This window comes from Cervus canadensis, chromosome 7, assembly GCF_019320065.1.
Source record: "Cervus canadensis isolate Bull #8, Minnesota chromosome 7, ASM1932006v1, whole genome shotgun sequence".
In the NCBI taxonomy this organism is placed as follows: Eukaryota; Metazoa; Chordata; class Mammalia; order Artiodactyla; family Cervidae; genus Cervus; species Cervus canadensis.
In genome coordinates, this window is record NC_057392.1 from 40,858,674 (window position 1) to 40,877,798 (window position 19,125).

Sequence of the window (19,125 nt, forward strand, 5' to 3'; positions counted from 1 at the left end):
CTGTACATCTGTGTCTCTTTTTCTGTTTTGCATATAGGGTTATCATTACCATCTTTCTAAATTCCATATATATGTGTTAGTATGCTGTAATGTTCTTTATCTTTCTGGCTTACTTCACTCTGTATAATGGGCTCCAGTTTCATCCATCTCATTAGAACTGATTCAAATGAATTCTTTTTAATGGCTGAGTAATATTCCATGGTGTATATGTACCACAGCTTCCTTATCCATTCATCTGCTGATGGGCATCTAGGTTGCTTCCATGTCCTGGCTATTATAAACAGTGCTGCGGTGAACATTGGGGTGCACGTGTCTCTTTCAGATCTGGTTTCCTCGGTGTGTATGCCCAGAAGTGGTATTGCTGGGTCATATAGCAGTTCTATTTCCAGTTTTTTAAGGAATCTCCACACTGTTCTCCATAGCGGCTGTACTAGTTTGCATTCCCACCAACAGTGTAAGAGGGTTCCCTTTTCTCCACACCCTCTCCAGCAATTTATTGCTTGTAGACTTTTGGGTAGCAGCATCCTGACTGGAGTGAAATGGTACCTCATTGAGGTTTTGATTTCTTGCAAGCATTTCTTGAGCACTTGCTTTGTTCTGCACTGTGCTGGACACTGGGCATACTGCAGTGAGTGTGTGTTTGTGGGTGCATGTATATAGAGACTAGCTAGCATTGAAACCCACTATATGTGAGAAACATATAGCTATTTCAGGTTGGATGTAATGAGATGCAAGACATGATGTTCCAGTTCTCGTAATAGCATAATGAACCCCAGGGATGCATTGGTATTGGTTTATGCTGCTTGAACTCATATGAGCCTAGTTTGTAAAAATAAAAAATCCAGCTGATCAGTAAACCTGATAACTACTATTTGTGTGAGGGTACAATTTCCAGCATTAGCATACATCACATAACTGGGAAGGCTTGTTGAAACACAGTTTACTGGACCTCATACCCAGAATTTCTGATTCAGCTTGTCTGGAGTGCTGCTGAAAATCTGTATTTCTAACAAGTTTCCAGGTGATGCTGCTGCTACTGGCCCAGGTCCATACCTCAAGAACCAGTGTGTGTGAGAACTATAACTGCAAAATATTTGTATGATTTGATCAAAGCATTCTTTTCTAGTTTGGCTAATAAGCTTGGGAAAATCAATTATAACCATCAAAGTAATCAATTGCAATTAATATCAAATTTTGATTACTGGTGTAATAATTCTTACCCCCATCCTGTCCTCTATGTGGTTTATGATCTTTCTTTTAAAATTCACATACCATAAAATTCACCACTTTAATCATTTTATAGTGTGCATTTCAGTGGTTTTTAGTGTATTCACAGAATTGTTCAACCATCACCACTGTCTAATTCCAGGATGTTTTCATCACTCCAGAAAGAAACCTCACACCCAGTAGTCACTCCACGTTTTGTCCTCCCTTCCCACCAGAGTCTGGCAACCAGTCATCTGCTTCCTGTTGCTATGGATTTTGCTTCTTTTGCACATTTCATATAAGTGGAATCATACAATATATGGCTTTTGATGACCTACTTTTTTCACTTAGCACATGTTCTCATAGATCAGCATTTCATTTTTTTAATAGCTGAATGATAGTCTATTGTATGGATATACCATATTTTATGTATCCACTTATCAGTTGATGGACATTTGGGTTGTTTCTGCATTTTGGTTATTATGATGCTGCTGTCAACAATCATGTACAAGTTTTTGTGTGAACGTATGTTTTTAATTGTCTTGACTATATACCTAGGAATGGCTGACGTTTCTTTTATCTTTATTTTAACTTGCACTTTGTGCTAAGTTGCTTCAGACCTGTCTGACTCTTTGTGACCCCATGGACTGTAGCTTGCCAGGCTCCTCTGTCCATGGGATCCCCCAGGCAAGAATACCCGGGTGGGCAGCCATTTCCTTCTCCAGGGGATCTTCCCGATGCAGGGATTGAACCCACAACTCTTATGTCTCCAGTGGATTCTTTACCGCTAGCGCCACCTGGGAATGAGAAATAGTATGCTTTCATTCATTCATCCTTTTGAATCAATCAGTAATTCACTGGGGACTTATTGTATGCCAGGAACTATGACGGACCCTCCACATATATCATCTCTTTGTCTTATCACAACAACCATCCTAAAGTTATCAACCTTATTTTATACATGAAGAACCAGAGAACCAGAAAAACTTAGCAACTTATAGGACTGAACATGGAACCTAAATCTTCCAGCCTGTGATTTTTCCTTACCCATTGATGCCTCTGGGAGGAAAAAAAAATAAGAAAACAAATAAATAAACCATTGTAGAGAATTAATGACTTTGGGAAATGTTCTTCTTGACAGCAAATTCCACCCATGACTGTTAGTATTAAGGGTGTTCCTAATTCCAACCTGGAAATGCCATAAAATGCCTTTTTATGACTGTTGCCTTAATCAGCTTTTGTCCCACATATTGAAATTTAGTTTCCTCTGAGCCTTTAATTCTTGACTGCCTCCAATATTATTATTATTATGCCTCCATATTATTCAGTGCATTCCACTTAAATAATGAATTCTTATTGACTTTGGTACCATACTTAACGTTTACACAAAATGGAATAAGTCATTTGTTGTCATTGTTCAGTCACTAAGTCGTTCATATCCAACTCTTTGCAACCCCATGGACTGCATGCCAGGCTCCCCTGTCCTTCACTATCTCCCGGAGTTTGCTTAAATTCATGTCCATTGAGTCAGTAATACTATTTAACTATTTCATCCTCTGCTGCCCCCTTCTCTTCCTGCCCTCAATTTTTCCCAGCATCAGGGTCTTTTCCAGTGAGTCAGCTCTTCGCATCAGGTGGCCAAAGTATTATAGCTTCAGCTTCAACATCAGTCCTTCCAATGAATATTCAGGGCTGAATATTCAGGGCTGATTTCCTTTAGGATTGGCTAGTTTGATCTCCTTGCAGTCCAAGGGACTCTCAAGAGTCTCCTCTAGCACCACAGTTCGAAAGCATTCTTCAGCCCTTAGCCTTATTTATGATCCAGCTCTCACATCTGTATATGCCTACAGCTGCAGAGAGAAGGTGGTCGTCTCCTCCCCACCCTAGCTAAGTGAGACCACCTTTGTGCCTGAACACACGTTCTCACCTGACCGAAGGACTAGGCAGTACCCAGGGGCAAATACCCTCAGCTGTTACTCTGGCCCATAGTAAGTGTTCAATATGTTGTTTTGTGAATGAACAGTCTGTCTCTGAAAAGTACAGGAATGCAGGTTACCTTCTGAAGCCTCTGTGTGCCCTCTGGCTGGGCTGGCCAGGATTGCTATCACATTCCTATGTGTAGTCTTTGCCACGGACTCCACCATGCCCAAGAGAAGCCCCTGCTAGGAGGTTAGGAATGGGCGAGCTGTGGCTGCGGGCATCTGGCTGGAACTGGTGAACAGGTCCACTCCCAGAAGGTCTACGAGCTCTTCTCTTCTCTTTACAGAAAACCGGCCGATTATGAAGAGCCTGACCCTGCCCGCCCTCTCCCTGCCCATGAAGTTGGTGAGTCTGGAGGAAGCTCAGGCCCGGAGCCTGGCTACTAATCATCCTGCCAGGAAGGAAAGAAGAGAGAATAGCCTGCCTGAGATTGTCCCCCCCATGGGCACCCTCTTCCACACTGTCCTTGAGTTACCAGACAACAAGTAAGTGGCCTCCTTTCAAATTCTGGGAGATGTTTGGGTGGCGGGGGACAGAGGAGGAAGCGGTAGAGTCTCAGAGCTATAATGGCAGCATGGGCTGGGGTTGTGGTCTAGTTTGGGGGGTAAGGAAGCCTTCCAGAAGAGATGGGAGCTGATGCCACGACATCCACCAGCGACTGGTGCATTCCCTCACTGCCCCAAAGCCTTTGAGACCTTGATCTCCCACCAGAGATCCCTAGTACTGTGGTGGGGATATGGCTCATAGGTGTCAAGAATCATAACTAAAATCCCTTATTTCCTAGCTTAGACAAAATAGCCTTGATGTTTTCAAAAGGAAGGTTGCTAAATGGAAAAATTTGGCTGCTTCCTCCCACCCTTCACCTTCACGGCACATCATAAAAGGCGTGGAGGTGGACGGAGGACAAGTTGACAAAGCACCACTCTGGACTGAAAACTCTGAGGACACAGCACTTGAGGACGTGCATCCTGGCTACTGTTCCTCCTTTTTTACCTATCAGAGCCCCTTCCCTCCAAAAACAAAACACACACGATTTTCACTCATGTCTTTCCTCACTTCTCCTTTTCATTTCTTCTGTTGTAACCCTGGTCTCCACACATTCCTCAGTTATGGAAGCAGGAGTCCTAAAGTCTAGGGAGACAATAAGTGGAGGAGCCGAAAGGCAATCTTTCCCTTGAAGAGTATCGTCTTTGCTGTTTGCTCAATGAAAGGAGGTGTAAAAGCAGACCCCTCAGACCTCTTGCCAGTGTCCTCCACATGATGGCACGGCTGTTTCCCTCTGGGGAGGGAGAGTGTGCTGGGTGCCTGGGAAGGGTGACAGGATCTCAGCAGGAAATCCTCCATTTCCTGGAAGGCACGGATGGCACTGCCCCTCCCCCAAATCCCTGGAGGATGAGACTTTCATCCAGGGATCAGGAAGAAGGATACCTCTGAAGGACAATCGAGTATACCTACTCTGCGCTGTCAACCACACCTGGGGTGCACCATACCTCAAGGTATAGGCGATACTGTAAAATCTACCCCAAGGCCAAGTTGTCAACATTAGGCTAGATCCGAGAGAAACCACGAAGTACTGCAGGTCTATCTCTGATGGTAGAAGCATGTGTTCTATGAGACCCTGTGGAGAAGAGGTCCTCTGTGGAGCCTACAGGTTGCAGGGTTTCATCCCAGGACTTTATGAAATATAATGGCTAGGCCAGCCAGAGCCCGGCAAGGCCTCTGTGGTGACCTCTGGTGGCACCAGGTTCCCTGGGCCCCATCTGAGTTCAGTTCAGTTCAATCGCTCAGTCGTGTCTGACCCTTTGTGACCCCATGGACTGCAGCACGCCAGGCCTCCCTGTCCATCACCAATACCCAGAATTTACTCAAACTCATGTCCACTGAGTAGTCAGTGATGCCATCCAACCATCTCATCTTCTGTCGTTCCCTTCTCTTCCTACCTTCAATGTTTCCCAGCATCAGGGTCTTTCCCAATGAGTCAGTTCTTCACATCAGTTGGCCAAAGTATTGGAGTTTCAGCTTCAGCATCAGTCCTTCCAATGAAAATTCAGGACTGATTTCCTTTAGGATGGACTGGTTGGATCTCCTTGCTGTCCAAGGGACTCTCAAGGGTCTTCTCCAACACCACAGTTCAAAAGCATCAATTCTTTGGCGCTCAGCTTTCTTTATAGGCCAACTTTCACATCCATACATGACTACTGGAAAAACCATAGCTTTGACTAGATGGACTTTTGTTGGCAAAGTAATACCTCTGCTTTTAAGTTTTAATATAGACAGCTTTTTGATATGCTGTCTAGGTTGGTCATAACTTTTCTCCCAAAGAGCAAGCATCTTTTAATTTCATGGCTGCAGTCACCATCATGCAGTGATTTTGGAGTCCAAGAAAATAAAGTCTGTCACTGTTTCCATTGTTTCCCTGTCTATTTGCCATAAAGTGATGGGACCAGATGCCATGATCTTAGTTTTCTGGATGTTGAATTTTAAGCCAACTTTTTCACTGTCCTCGTTCACTTTCATCAAGAGGCTCTTTAGTTCTTTGCTTTCTTCCATAAAGGTGGTGTCATCTGCATATCTGAGGTGATTGATATTTCTCCCAGCAATCTTGATTCCAGCTTGTGCTTCATCCAGCCCAACGTTTAACATGATGTACTCTGCATATAAGTTAAGTAAGCAGGGTGAAAATATACAGCCTTGACATACCCCTTTCCTGATTTGGAACCAGTCTGTTGTCCCATGTTTGGTTCTAGCTGTTGCTTCCTGACCTGTGTACAGATTTCCCAGGAGGTAGGTCAGGTGGTCTGTTTTTCCCATCTCTTGAAGAATTTTCCACAGTTGTGATCCACACAGTCAAAGGCTTTGGCATAGTCAATAAAGCAGAAGTAGATGTTTCTGGAACTCTCTTGCATTTTCGATGATCCAACGGATGTTGGCAATTTGATCTTTGGTTCCTCTGCCTTTTCTAAAACCAGCTTGAACATCTGGAAGTTCTCAGTTCACATACTGTTGAAGCCTGGCTTGGAGAATTTTATATATTACTTTGCTAGTGTGTGAGATGAGTGCAATTGTGTGGTAGTTTGAGCATTCCTTGGCATTGCCTTTCTTTGGGATTGGAATGAAAACTCACCTTTTCCAGTCCTGTGGCCACTGCTGAGTTTTCCAAATTTGCTGGCATATTGAGTGCAGCACTTTTACAGCATCATCTTTTAGGATTTGAAATAGCTCAACTGGAATTCCATCACTTCTACTAGCTTTGTTTGAAGTGATGCTTCCTAAGGCCCACTTGACTTCACATTCCAGGATGTCTGGCTCTAGGTGAGGCATCACACCATCATGATTATCTGGGTTATGAAGATCTTTTTTTGTATAGTTCTTCTGTGTGTTCTTGCCATCTCTTCTTACTATCTTCTACTTCTGTTAGGTCCATACCATTTCTGTCCTTTATTGTGCCCATCTTTGCATGAAATGTTTCCTTGGTGTCTCTAATTTTCCTGAAGAGATCTCTAGTCTTTCCCATCCTATTGTTTTCCTCTATTTCTTTGCATTGATCACTGAGGAGGGCTTTCTTATCTCTCCTTCCTATTCTTTGGAACTCTGCATTCAAATGGGTATATCTTTCCTTTTCTCCTTTGCCTTTTGCTTCTCTTCTTTTCACAGCTATTTGTAAGGCCTCCTCAGACAACCATTTTGCCTTTTTGCATTTCTTTTTCTTGGGGATGGTCTTCATCCCTGCCTTCCGAACAATGTCACGAACCTCCGTCCATAATTCTTCAGGCATTCTGTCTTATTGCCAGATTCAGACTTAAATTGAAGAAAGTGGGGAAAACCACTAGACCGTTCAGCTATGACCTAAATCAAATCCCTTATGACCTAAATCAAATCCTTACAGTGGAAGTGAGAAATAGATTTAAGGGACTAGATCTGATAGACAGAGTGCCTGATGTATAATCGTAAGGGATTTGCTTTAGGTCATATCTGAATGGTCTAGTGGTTTTCCCCATTTTCTTCAATTTAAGTCTAGCACTCAACTATCCTTGCTTCATCAGGGAAATGAGAGACAAAGCCAGAGACACGGTGACCACCTTCTGCATTTCTCTGCAGTGACCACTGACCACACCCAGCAGTCTGCAACTCTCCCAGGCCAGGCTGTCTTTCAAGTTGCTTTCTCATCTACCCCCTGTCCAGCCCACTGAAGTCTTCTCTAACCTTCTCCTCACCTGTGTATGTCCCAAAAGTGTGGCTGCAGTGCAGGGAACATAAAAGGACTGAGGTCTCTGGTCTTTAGTGTTTACTCCTGTAAGAAATAGATATCTTTGAAAACCCAGGAGGAAAGTGCTCATCAGAATTTCTACCAGAATTCCCAGAACTGTGGTTGCTTGTGACCTCTGAGTCTCCCACCGACCCCTGCCTCTGTTTGCCCCCAACCCCTGCTTTTAATGGGCTTCCCTCGTGGCTCAGATGGTAAAGAATCTGCCTTCAATGTGGGAGACCTGGGTTCAGTCCCTGGGTCAGGAAGATCCCCTGGAGGAGGAAATGGCAACCCACTCCAGTATCTGGCCTGGAGAATTCCCTGGAGTGAGGAGCCTGGTGGGCTACAATCCGTGGGGTCACTAAGAGTTGAATACAATTAAGCCACTTTCACTTTCCTGCTTTTAATAGCACATCTGAAAAATGTGGTCCTTCACTCCGACTCATGAAAACCTAGCTTGGTCATCAAGGGCATCCTTGGACAGGGTGAGAGTCAGGCTTAACTTGGATTTTTTAGAAGAATTTCTTACCATGTCAGAGTCATTCATAACGAAGAACATGTTTGGGATAGTCCTTCTATAGTTCAGAGTCCCATTGAAATGGCTAGTTATCCAACTTACCCCCTGTGGCTTGGCTCTTTTAGAAGAAAGCTCTCCAGTAAATCCAAGAAGTGGAAATCAATATTTAACCTGGGACGTTCTGGATCAGACTCCAAATCAAAGCTGAGTAGAAACGGGAGTGTATTTGTGAGAGGACAGAGGCTCTCAGGTAAGAATCAACAATGTTTATGTTTATAAGAGAGATATAGATATATATGTTTCTGTTTCTTAAGTCTTTGGTTGGATTAGGTCAGGCTCGCTAATCCTAGAAGAGAAACTTATAAATTAACTGAAGAGCCGTCTTTGGTTTTTATTAAGTTTCTTTGTTTATTTTGGCTGCACTGGGTCTTCTCTGCCCCACGGGCTTTTCTCTGTTGCAGTGAGCAGGTGCTGCTCTTCGCTGCGGTGCGCTGGCTTTTCATTGCAGTGGCTGCTCTTGTTGCGGAGCTCTAGTTCTAGGTGTCTGGGCTTCAGGAGTCGCGGCACGTGGGCTTTGGAGCACAAGCTCAGTAGTTGTGGCGCGCGGGCCTCGGTGCTCTGAGGCATGTGGGCTCTTCCCAGAGCAGGGATAGAACCCGTGTCCCCTGCCTTGACAGGTGGATTCCCAACCACTGGACCACCTTGGAAGTCCTTCTTTTTAAAAAATAACTTTGGATTTACAAAAAGTTTTCAAAAATAGTACACAGAGAATCCATATACCCTTCATGCAGCTTCCCCAAAAGCTAATGTATTAAATAACTGTAATACAGTGATCAAAACCATAATGTTACTATCAATGTAATACTATTAAATAATTTACAGATGTTATTTGTATTTGGCCCTTTGTCTTACTAATGTCCAGGCCCCACGGGGCCAGGATCTAGTCCAGGAACCCACATTGCATTTAGATGTCATGCCTCCTTAATCTTCCAACCTAGGCAGCTCCTCCGTCTTTCTGACTTTGACACTTTGGAAGAGTTTTGGCCATTTATTTTGTAGAATATACCTCAGTTTGGGATTGTCTGATGTTTTCTCATGGTTAGATTGAGGTTACAAATTCTGTGCCTGTCACAGTGCATCATTTCAGAGAGCACACGAGAGGTCAGTGTTTTAATGTTGGTGATGTCAACTTTGATCACTTGGTTAAAGTGCTGTCTACAAGGTTTGTTCCTGTGAAGTTACTATTTTTTTCCTTTGCAATTAATAAGTGTCTTGTGGGAGATACTTTCAGACCATGCAAATATCCTTTTCCTCATCATACTTTCATCCATGAGTTTTAATATCCTTCAGTGGTTCTTGCCTATAACAGTTATAACTGTGGTATTTACCATATGGTAATTTTCCATTTCCATCATTCTTTCTATATTTATTAATGAACTTTACTGTAAGGAAGATCTGACATTTAAATAAGGATGCTGCCCTGTGGGAATTTTATCTCAGTAGTAAGTAGAACTGATGCAGGAGGGAACCAAGGGAACCACTATAAAATGGGGAATATAATCAATCAAGCTGAATATTATATCAGAAAGGGAAGGCCAAAGAAATTTGCCACAGTGGCATTTAGTGTTATAGACTGAAAGCATGATTTTTTTAAAAATGAGAGCAATAGTTATGAAAACAAGTAGTAAAAGGTAAACATACAAATGCAATGAGCAAACCTTGAGTGAATCTTAGTTTGAAAAAATAAAAAGCACTACAGGGCTTCCCGGGTTGTCCAGTGGTTAAGAATCCACCTGCCGATGCAGGGAACATGAGTTCAATCCCTGGTCCAGGAAGATCCCACATGCTGCAGAGCAACTAAGCCTGTGTGCCACAACTCCTAAAGCCCACGCTTTGGAGCACATGCTCGGCAACCAGGGAAGCCACACAGTGAGAGGCCTCCACACTGCAATGAAGAGTGGCCCCTGCTTGCCAAACTAGAGAAAATCCACAAGCAGCAATGAAGACCCAGTGCAGCCAAAAATAAATTTAAAAAATTTTTTTAAAGGGCTACAAAAGATAATTTTGAGGACAAATAGGCTAGATTTTAGATGATATTAAAAATAGTAAATTTTTAAAGTTTGCTGGTGCTTAAGAGACATATGCTGAAGTTAAGTATTTAAAGATGAAGTGTCAAAATACTGAAACTCACTTTTAAATGATTCTGCAAAATATAAGTATGTAGGTAGATAAATTGATTAGAAATAGATGAAACAAACATGGCAAAATGTGAACCTAGATGGTAGATTTAGAGGTCTTCAACGGTTCTGAATGTTTGAAATTCTTAACAACAAAGATTTTGGGGGAAAAAAACTAATATCTGTAGAGGAAATTTAGAGAATATGTTTAAGAACCTTCCTCAACACTGGTTATAATTGTATGCTAAGGATCATAAAGCATAGATGTTAGAAGTCATCACATTGTCCTATTGGAGTAATGAGGGATTTCACCAGGTATAGTGTGTATAGTGGTTTAGGCTGTGTGTGTGTGCTCAGTTGTGTCCGACTCCTTGTGACCCCATGGACTGTAGCCCGCCAGGCTCGTCTGTCCATGGAATTTTCCAGGCAAGAATACTGGAGCAAATTGCCATTTCCTACTTCAGGGGGTCTTCCCGAACCAGGGATTGAACCCACATCTGTGTCTCCTGCATTGGTAGGTAGATTCTTTACCACTGCACTACCTGGGAAGCTTGGTTTCAGCTGCAAGAAGGGGAAATCCAACTCTCTTGGCTTATGCAAGGAGGTAACTTATTGGGACACCCAGATATAGGGAAAGCTTCAGGGACCATTTAGTCTAATGACTGTGTTTCCATTTCTCCATGTTTTCCTCAGCTATGCCCTCCTATGAGGGTCAGCTTTATCCTCACACTGGCTCCCTTGACAGCAACAAAGTGGGTATAGTATTAATAGTTCTAGGTTTTACCTTTGACTATCATTATGACCAGAAGGAGAAAGAACATCATTTCTGGTAGCTTGCTTCTTGGTGCAGGGACCCTTCTTTCCCAGAACCTCCGCATTAAGTGTCTGTCACCCTCGCCACCCCCCACCCCACAATAGTAGCCTTCACTTAGTCACATGGGTCGATCCTTATGGCCAGGATCCTTATGGCTGACCAGCTTAGGACTGGATTCCTGAACCAGTCACTGGCATGAGGAATGGCATTACACCCATTGGGTGAGGAATGAGGTAAACCCAGCTGGACAGGGCTCTGTGAGAAGGGGAAGGGAAATGGATTCTGGATAGGCATCTGTAATATCCATCTTATGGGGGAAAATGTCTTTTACAAAATGGCAAGATAGCCAGGTGAAGAGGACAGGTCGCCATAGGTATGGAAGGCCCGATACAAGTTAGAAGTTAGGATTCTCAAAGGAGAATTTAAGGGGTGTACCTGGCAAGAAACTCCTGATCTAATAATAGATTTGCTGAAGCACATCAGCGAGAACTTCAGTTACAGAATTAGTGCCACAATGTAAGAGGTTCACCAAGTACCAAAAAGTTAAAAGAACAAAACAATTGAATAAAAATAGAATAAATGATTTGCTTTGATCTTGACTTAGGAGGAGTTCCACCCCCATGTGGTTTTCAAAAGGAAGAAGCTCCAGGTGCTGGATCAAACAGTGGTAAATTCATAGAATGTACAGGATGTCCCTGGCTGGCTTCTCAGCTCGGCTGCACCTCAGAATCACCCACAGGATGTGGTTCACACCCACAGCAGCTCTGTATCAGGAGGACTGTGATAAAGTCAGAGTATTGGTAACTTTGTCAAGCTCCCCAGGAGATTCTGATATGCAGCCAGAGTTGAAAACCACTGCTACCTCATGAACAAGCTAGCCAGAAATAGTTCGTCAAACTGGCTGGCTTTTGATGGGGTGCAGAGGTGAAATTAAAGAACCATCAGTGTCAATATAAGTAGCTCTCTGTGACCTTGACTATTGCCTGAGTGGCCATGTTTCACCAGAAGAGTGTTGTTGAAACCCTAAAAATTAAAAACTGGGTGGGCGGTGGATAGGGGCTGTTCATAACCCTGTAATAGCCTGATTATTTGTTGAAATATACTTGTGAAAAAAGGAAATCAGTGGATTAACATATTTAAATAATTTTTTAAATCTTTTTTTTCAAGTTTCATAATTAAGAACATTTTAAAAGTTCATTCACCATGTTTATAGTACTGGAGTTTTTTGTGGGGGGGGGGGGTGCAGGTGAAGGGATGTTTAACCATGTTTAGAAAATGGAACAGAAATAGATACTAAAGAGAAATACTGCATAGGAACCTGGAATGTTAGGTCCATGAACCAAGGTAAATTAGAAGTGGTCAAACAGGAGATGGCAAGAGTGAACTAAAATGGACTGGAATGGGTGAATTTAATTCAGATGATCATTATATCTACTACTGTGGGCAAGAATCCCTTAGAAGAAATGGAGTAGCCCTCATAGTCAACAGAAGAGCCCGAAATACAGTACCTGGGTGCAACCTCAAAAACAACAGAATGATCTCTGTTTGTTTCCAAGGCAAACCATTCAATATCACAGTAATCCAAGTCTATGCCCCAACCAGTAATGCTGAAGAAGCTGAAGTTGAACAGTTCTATGAAGACCTACAAGACCTTCTAGAACTAACACCCAAAAAAGATGTCCTTTTCATCAGAGGGGACTGGAATGCAAAAGTAGGAAGTCAAGAGATACCTGGAGTAACAGGCAACTTTGGCCTTGGAGCACAAAATGAAGCAGGGAAAAGTCTAACAGAGTTTTGCCAAGAGAACGCACTGGTCATAGCAAACACCCTCTTCCAACAACACAAGAGAAGACTCTACACAGGGGCATCACTAGATGGTCAACACCAAAATCAGATTGATGATATTCTTTGCACCCAAAGATGGAGAAGTTCTATACAGTCAGTGAAAAGACCAGGAGCTGATTGTGGCTCAGATCATGAACTCCTTACTGTAAAATTCAGACTTAAATTGAAGAAAGTAGGGAAAACCACTACACCATTCAGGTATGACCTACATACAGCAAATCCCTTACGTTTATACAGTGGAAGTGACAAATAGATTCAAGGGATTATATCTGATAGAGTGCCTGAAAAATTATGGACAGAGGTTCATGATATTATACAGGAGGCAGGGATCAAGACCATCCCCAAGGAAAAGAAATGCAAAAAGGCAAAATGGTTGTCTGATGAGGCCTTACAAATAGCTGAGAAAAGAAGAGAAGCTAAAGGCAAAGGAGAAAAGGAAAGATACACTCATCTGAATCAGAGTTCCAAAGAATAGCATGGAGAGATAAGAAAGCCTTCCTCAGTGATCAATGCAAAGAAATAGAGGAAAACAATAGAATGAAAAAGACTAGAGATCTCTTCAAGAAAATTAGAGATTCCAAGGGAAATTTTCATGCAAAGATGGGCACAATAAAGGACATAAATGGTATGGGCCTACAGAAGCAGAAAATATTAAGAAGAGGTGGCAAGACTACACAGAAGAACTATACAAAAAGATCGTCATGACCCAAATAACCATGATGGTGTAATCACTTGCCTAGAGCCAGACATCCTGGAATGTGAAGTCAAGTGGGCCTTAGGAAGCATCACTATGAACAAAGCTAGTAGAAGTGATGGAATTCCAGTTGAGCTATTTCAAATCCTAAAAGATGATGCTGTGAACGTGCTGCACTCAATATGCCAGCAAATTTGGAAAACTCAGCAGTGGCCACAGTACTGGAAAAGGTCAGTTTTCATTCCAATCCCAAAGAAGGGCAGTGCCAAAGAACGTTCAAACTACCACACAATTGCACTCATCTCACACACTAGCAAAGTAATATACAAAATTCTCCAAGCCAGGCTTCAACAGTATGTGAACGGTGAACTTCCAGATGTACAAGCTGGATTTAGAAAAGGCAGAGGAACCAGAGATCAAACTGCCCACATGCTTTGGATCATAGAAAAAGCAAGAGAGTTCCATGTACTTCTGCTTTATTGACTATGCCAAAGCCTTTGACAATGTGGATCACAACATACTGTGGAAAATTCTGAAAGAGATGGAAATACCAGACCACCTGACCTGCCTCCTGAGAAATCTGTATGCAGGTCAAGAAGCAACAGTAAGAACTGGACATGGAACAACAGACTGGTTCCAAATTGGGAAAGGAGTATGTCAAGTCTGTATATTGTCACCCTACTTATTTAACTTATATGCAGAGTACATTATGCGAAATGCCGGGCTGAATGAAGCACAAACTGAAATCAAGATTGCCGGGAGAAATAGCAATAACCTCAGATATGCAGATGACACCACCCTATGGCAGAAACTGAGGAGGAACTAGAGAGTCTCTTGATGAAAGTGAAAGAGGAGAGTGAAAAAGCTGGCTTAAAACTCAACATTCAAAAAACGAAGATCATGGCATCTGGTCCCACCACTTTATGGCAAATAGATGGGGAAACAATGGAAACAGTGACAGACTTTATTTTCTTGGGCTCCAAAATCACTGCAGACGGTAACTGCAGCCATGAAATTAAAAGACAGTTGCTCCTTGGAAGAAAAGCTATGACCAACCTAGACAGCATATTTAAAAGCAGAGACATTACTTTGCCAACAAAGGTCTCTCTAGTCAAAGCTATGGTTTTTCCAGTAGTCATGTATGGATGTGAGAGCCGGACTATAAAGAAAGCTGAGCACTGAAGAATTGATGCTTTTGAACTGTGGTGTTAAAGATGACTCTTTGAGAGTCCCTTGGATTGCAAGGAGATCCAACCAGTCCATCCTAAAGGAAATCAGTCCTGAATATTCATTGGAACGACTGATGCTGAAGCTGAAACTCCAATACTTTGGCTACCTAATGTGAAGAACTGACTCACTGGAAAAGACCCTGATGCTGGGAAAGATTCAAGTCAGGAGGAGAAGGGGATGACAGAGGATGAGATGGTTGGATGGCATCACCAACTCGATGGACATGAGTTTAAGCAAGCTCTGGGAGTTGGTGATGGACAGGGAAGCCTTGCATGGTGCAGTCCATGGGGTCAAAAAGAGTTGGACACAACTGAGCAACTGAACTGAGCTGACTGAAAAGGTACGAAAAACTTGGGTACTGACTGAATGGAGACACATAAAGTCTGGAGTCTCCCAGACACACGTGTACTGGAATTTGTGTCAATATATTATCAAACAGGAAGATTCCAGGGAACTCTCTAAAGTGAACTCCTTTGAGCAGGGAAATAAAGCCACAGAGATAATCTAAGAGAGGGGACTCAAGGACCCAAAGAAAATGGGTGAGTGCATTTCCATGAGGCCAAGGTCCCAGGCAGAAAAAATAATCTAAATACAGTTAGCCAGACTTTCCTGGTGGTCCAGTGGTTAAGAATCCACCTGCCAATGAAAGGGGCATGGATTCAATCCCTGGTTTGGGAAGATCCCACTTGCCACAGAGCAGCTAAGCCCATGTGCTTATATCCTGTGCTCTTCAACAAGAGAAGCCACGCAGTGAGAAGCCTGCACACTGCCATAAAGACCTAGTGCAGCCAAAAAGAAATAAGTAAACAAAACAAACAAACAAAGCCCTTGCCTGAAAGCCCAGGGGAATTCAGGTCTTTGAATGAATAAATAAATATCTACAGTTAGGCCTTCATATCTGCATATGTGGGATGTGTGGGTAGACAAGGCTGATTGTAGTTCACCATTTATATAAGGATCCTGAGCATCCAGTGGATTATGGTACCTGTGGGGGTCCTGGAACCAATCCCCTGCAAATACTGAGGGACAACTCTATAGTCATAGACCACAGAGCCCTGAGTGCTTAGTCACTGTCCAGACAAGGAGCCAGGGAATTGCTGGAGACTGTTCACTTCTGTGTCCACCAGGGCCACAGGGAGCTTCATGGTCAGACAGAGGGTCCCAAGGGAAAGCTGAACACTGATGGCCCTGCAGCTAGAACTGTTGTCCGTCCTCTCTGACACTCATGGTCACCAGGGAAAATTTTGTCTCCGAATCCATGAATGGAGATCTCCTGGGGGTCTCGTGGTTCGGATTCAGCACTTTCACTGCCGTGGCTGGGGCTCAGTCGCTGGTCAGGGAACTGAGATCCCTCAAGCTGCATGTGTGCTGTGCTTAATCACTCAGTCATGTCTGACTCTTTGAGACCCCATGGACTGTAGCCCGCCAGGCTCTGTCCATGGGATTCTCCAGACAGGAATACTAGAGTGGGTTGCCATGCCCTCCTCCAGGGGATCTTCCCAACCCAGAGATTGAACTCAGGTCTCCCACATCGCAGGCAGATTCTTTACCAGCTGAGCTACCAGAGAAGCTACCGTGTAAACTGTATAGTGTAGCCAAAAGAAAAAATGAATACACGAATGAAAGGAGGCTGGCCAGGCATGATTTTTTGTTTGTTTCTAAATATTTATTTATTTGGCTACGTCGAGTCTTGGTTGTTGTAGCATATAGGTTTTTTGTTGCAGCAAGCAGGCTTCGTTGCCCCACAGCATATGGATCTTAGTTCCCCCACCAGGGATTGAACCCATGTCTCCTACATTTGATGGTGAATTCTTAACCACTGGACCACCAGGGAAGTCCCAATGGCCAGGCAGTTTTAGAAGTCATTTTGTAAACGTGTGGGAATAGTTGATCTTCCAAGGATGAGAATTCTTCTTACTTCTGAAAGGAAGGAGGTGGAAGGCAGTCTTGGCATCACCATTGCTAAGTCCTTCCAGAGCCCAGTGGGCCCCAGGCAGAGAAGCTCCGAGCCTGGGAGGCTAAGGGGTTAATTCAGAACCTCTCAAAAGAAGCAGGATGTGGATCAAGAAGGAAAAAAGGAACTTTGATAGAGGGATTAAACAAGTGTGAGTTAGGATCCAACTGGGGCTAGGGCAACTCTGAGTGCTTCTTTTAGAACCATCTCCTGGGTTCTCCTTTGTTGCTGAACCCTGGTTTATCTTGAATAACATCAACAACAACAATAAACAATAATGACTTCTTCAGCATTTACTTGAGTCTAGATTAATACAATCTACTTTATATGCATTACTCATTTCATCCTCATAACAGCTCTACTTTTCTTCCTTTTCATGCCAAAAAAATGAAAGTTCTAAAAGGTAAGCTGCTTATCTGAGCCCAACAGTGGAGAATCGGGATTCAAAGTCAGATGTGTCTGGATCCAGAGTTACCTTAAAGCCACTTCTAAAGAGTTACTTTAGAAGCCCTGGCCAGCTTCTAAATTGCCCTTTCTCCCATCCTAGCAAGTTTGACCTGGAGGGAACTACCTTCCAGCCAGTTTGTCTTCCTGAAAAGAGATGATTTTGTGAAAATGCCTATGCCTATAAATGGACTAATAAAATTTCACACTCTTCTGAAAACCTGCTTAAGTGACTTACAAAGATGCATAGAATCCTTCAGGCACATAGCAGGTGCTCAAAAAAAGTTTGTTTGGTTGGGATCTGCTCCAGGGTGAGGTTGGTGGGTGAGAGCTTTAGGGGAGCAACCAGACTGTGGACCTCAAGGAGCAGAGCTGCTTGTGGGAGAAGGGTGACTCACAGAGAAAAGGTGACTCATGAGAGACAGAGGGGAAAGTTCCCTGACCCCTCTCACCTGTTGTACTAAATTTCTGGTTGTTGAACAATGTGGCTACAGTCAAGAATCCTGCTGCCTGGCCCATCATCTAGGAGGCATTACCTGGAGCCCCATGGACGAATCTTTGAATCTTTTCTGTAAAGTAAAATTGGGTTCAGGACTCCTCATCGGCTCAAAGCTTTGTGACAAAATTGTAATCTACCTTTATCTGTAAAATGTTAATAAACCTTTGATCTATAATTGCCCTATTTTTATAAGGTCAGTCCCCCAAAGAAAGTGAGAACATCTAAGGTGGCATGGGGAATGTTTTCCAAAGGGGAAATTTATAAATACTTGAAAAATTTTCCCAAAGAAATTTCTCTTTTGTACTTACAGTCTGACCTATTGTTCTAAACACTTCCTCCGAAAGTGCATTCATCAGGGATGTTTTTTTCTTTTGTCTTTAGTGGAAAAGGCTACCATCCGACCAGCTAAAAGCATGGACTCGCTGTGCTCAGTGCCTGTGGAAGGTAAGATCTCACAGCTGGATTGGGAACTGGGGATTACAGCTGGAGGAGAGCTGCCCCCACACAGGACTTGCTTCATCAACCCCAGAAGCTGCTCATCTCCAGTTTTGCTCACACGCAATCCCCCAGGCCCAGATTCCTCCCTGACCCTGAACTTCAGACGCCCACATAGCCCCTTTCTCCAGCCTTGCTCCAACCGTAGCTGGAGACAACAGCCTCTTTACATTCAATCCTGAAGCAGATAATAGATCAGCACCTGAAAACTAAGGCAGAAGTGGCTCCCTCTTGGGGCATAAAGAAGAGTTTTGAATTTAGGTGTTTCCATAGGCATTGGCTTCATTGTGCTTGTCAATTCAGGATTTTGATTTGGGAGATTCATTCCTTCATTCATTAATAAACACCAATGGCACCAGCCTGGCACATAGCTGGTCCTCGCTTATTGGAATAGATGCGCATACAGTTGCATGCCAGCTGACACCCATCACCAAAGCAGCACCTCACCGTGTTGGTTCTTACAGCTTCAGCCTTAAAAGACTGACGTGCTGTCGCCTTCACTTCTGTTTTTGTTAACTAACAAGCTAACAAGCAGTTTTGTAGCTAGCAAGCATTGCTACATGCGAGACCCAGGGCTTCCCTAGCAGCAGGCTGTTTAAACTCCCCCATACTTAAACCATAACTTCCCAATCCCTTTAATACAAGATATTTTGCTCTTTGATAAATGAGGTAACCTGAAACAAAACAAAAAATCTTTAGAAACGACTTTCAAAAAATAATTCTAAACTTGTAAAATATTCAATGAGGTCTTCTTAAGCAGACATGATCCTTTTAGCATTTTCTCACCTTTATATTCATCAATTTGCTTGGTTCTGAAACCTCTTGGGGGCAGTTCTTGCCTAGTTTTGCAGAATTTTAATATTTCAAAAGCTAGGTCACCACTTCCGTGGGCGTTGGGGAGGTTATCTATCCTCTCATTTCCTCATGTGTTCAGGGAGATAATTACACTTCTCCCACAGAGTGTTTTTAAGAATTTTAAATCCAGTGTTATCCAAGATGTAGCACTTTGTGAGAATTCTTTTCC

General features: G+C 43.1%; 1 protein-coding gene across 1 annotated transcript in view; it reads left to right on the forward strand.

Moving 5' to 3' along the window:
- The window catches only part of ARHGAP31 (Rho GTPase activating protein 31), a 119,885-nt gene that overhangs the window by 82,779 nt on the left and 17,981 nt on the right, over positions 1-19,125 (forward strand). Inside the window, exons 7-9 of the mRNA XM_043474979.1 lie at positions 3,473-3,671; positions 8,075-8,199; positions 17,988-18,050. Of these exons, the coding sequence (XP_043330914.1) occupies positions 3,473-3,671; positions 8,075-8,199; positions 17,988-18,050 (387 nt within the window). The remainder of the gene's footprint in view (positions 1-3,472; positions 3,672-8,074; positions 8,200-17,987; positions 18,051-19,125) is intronic.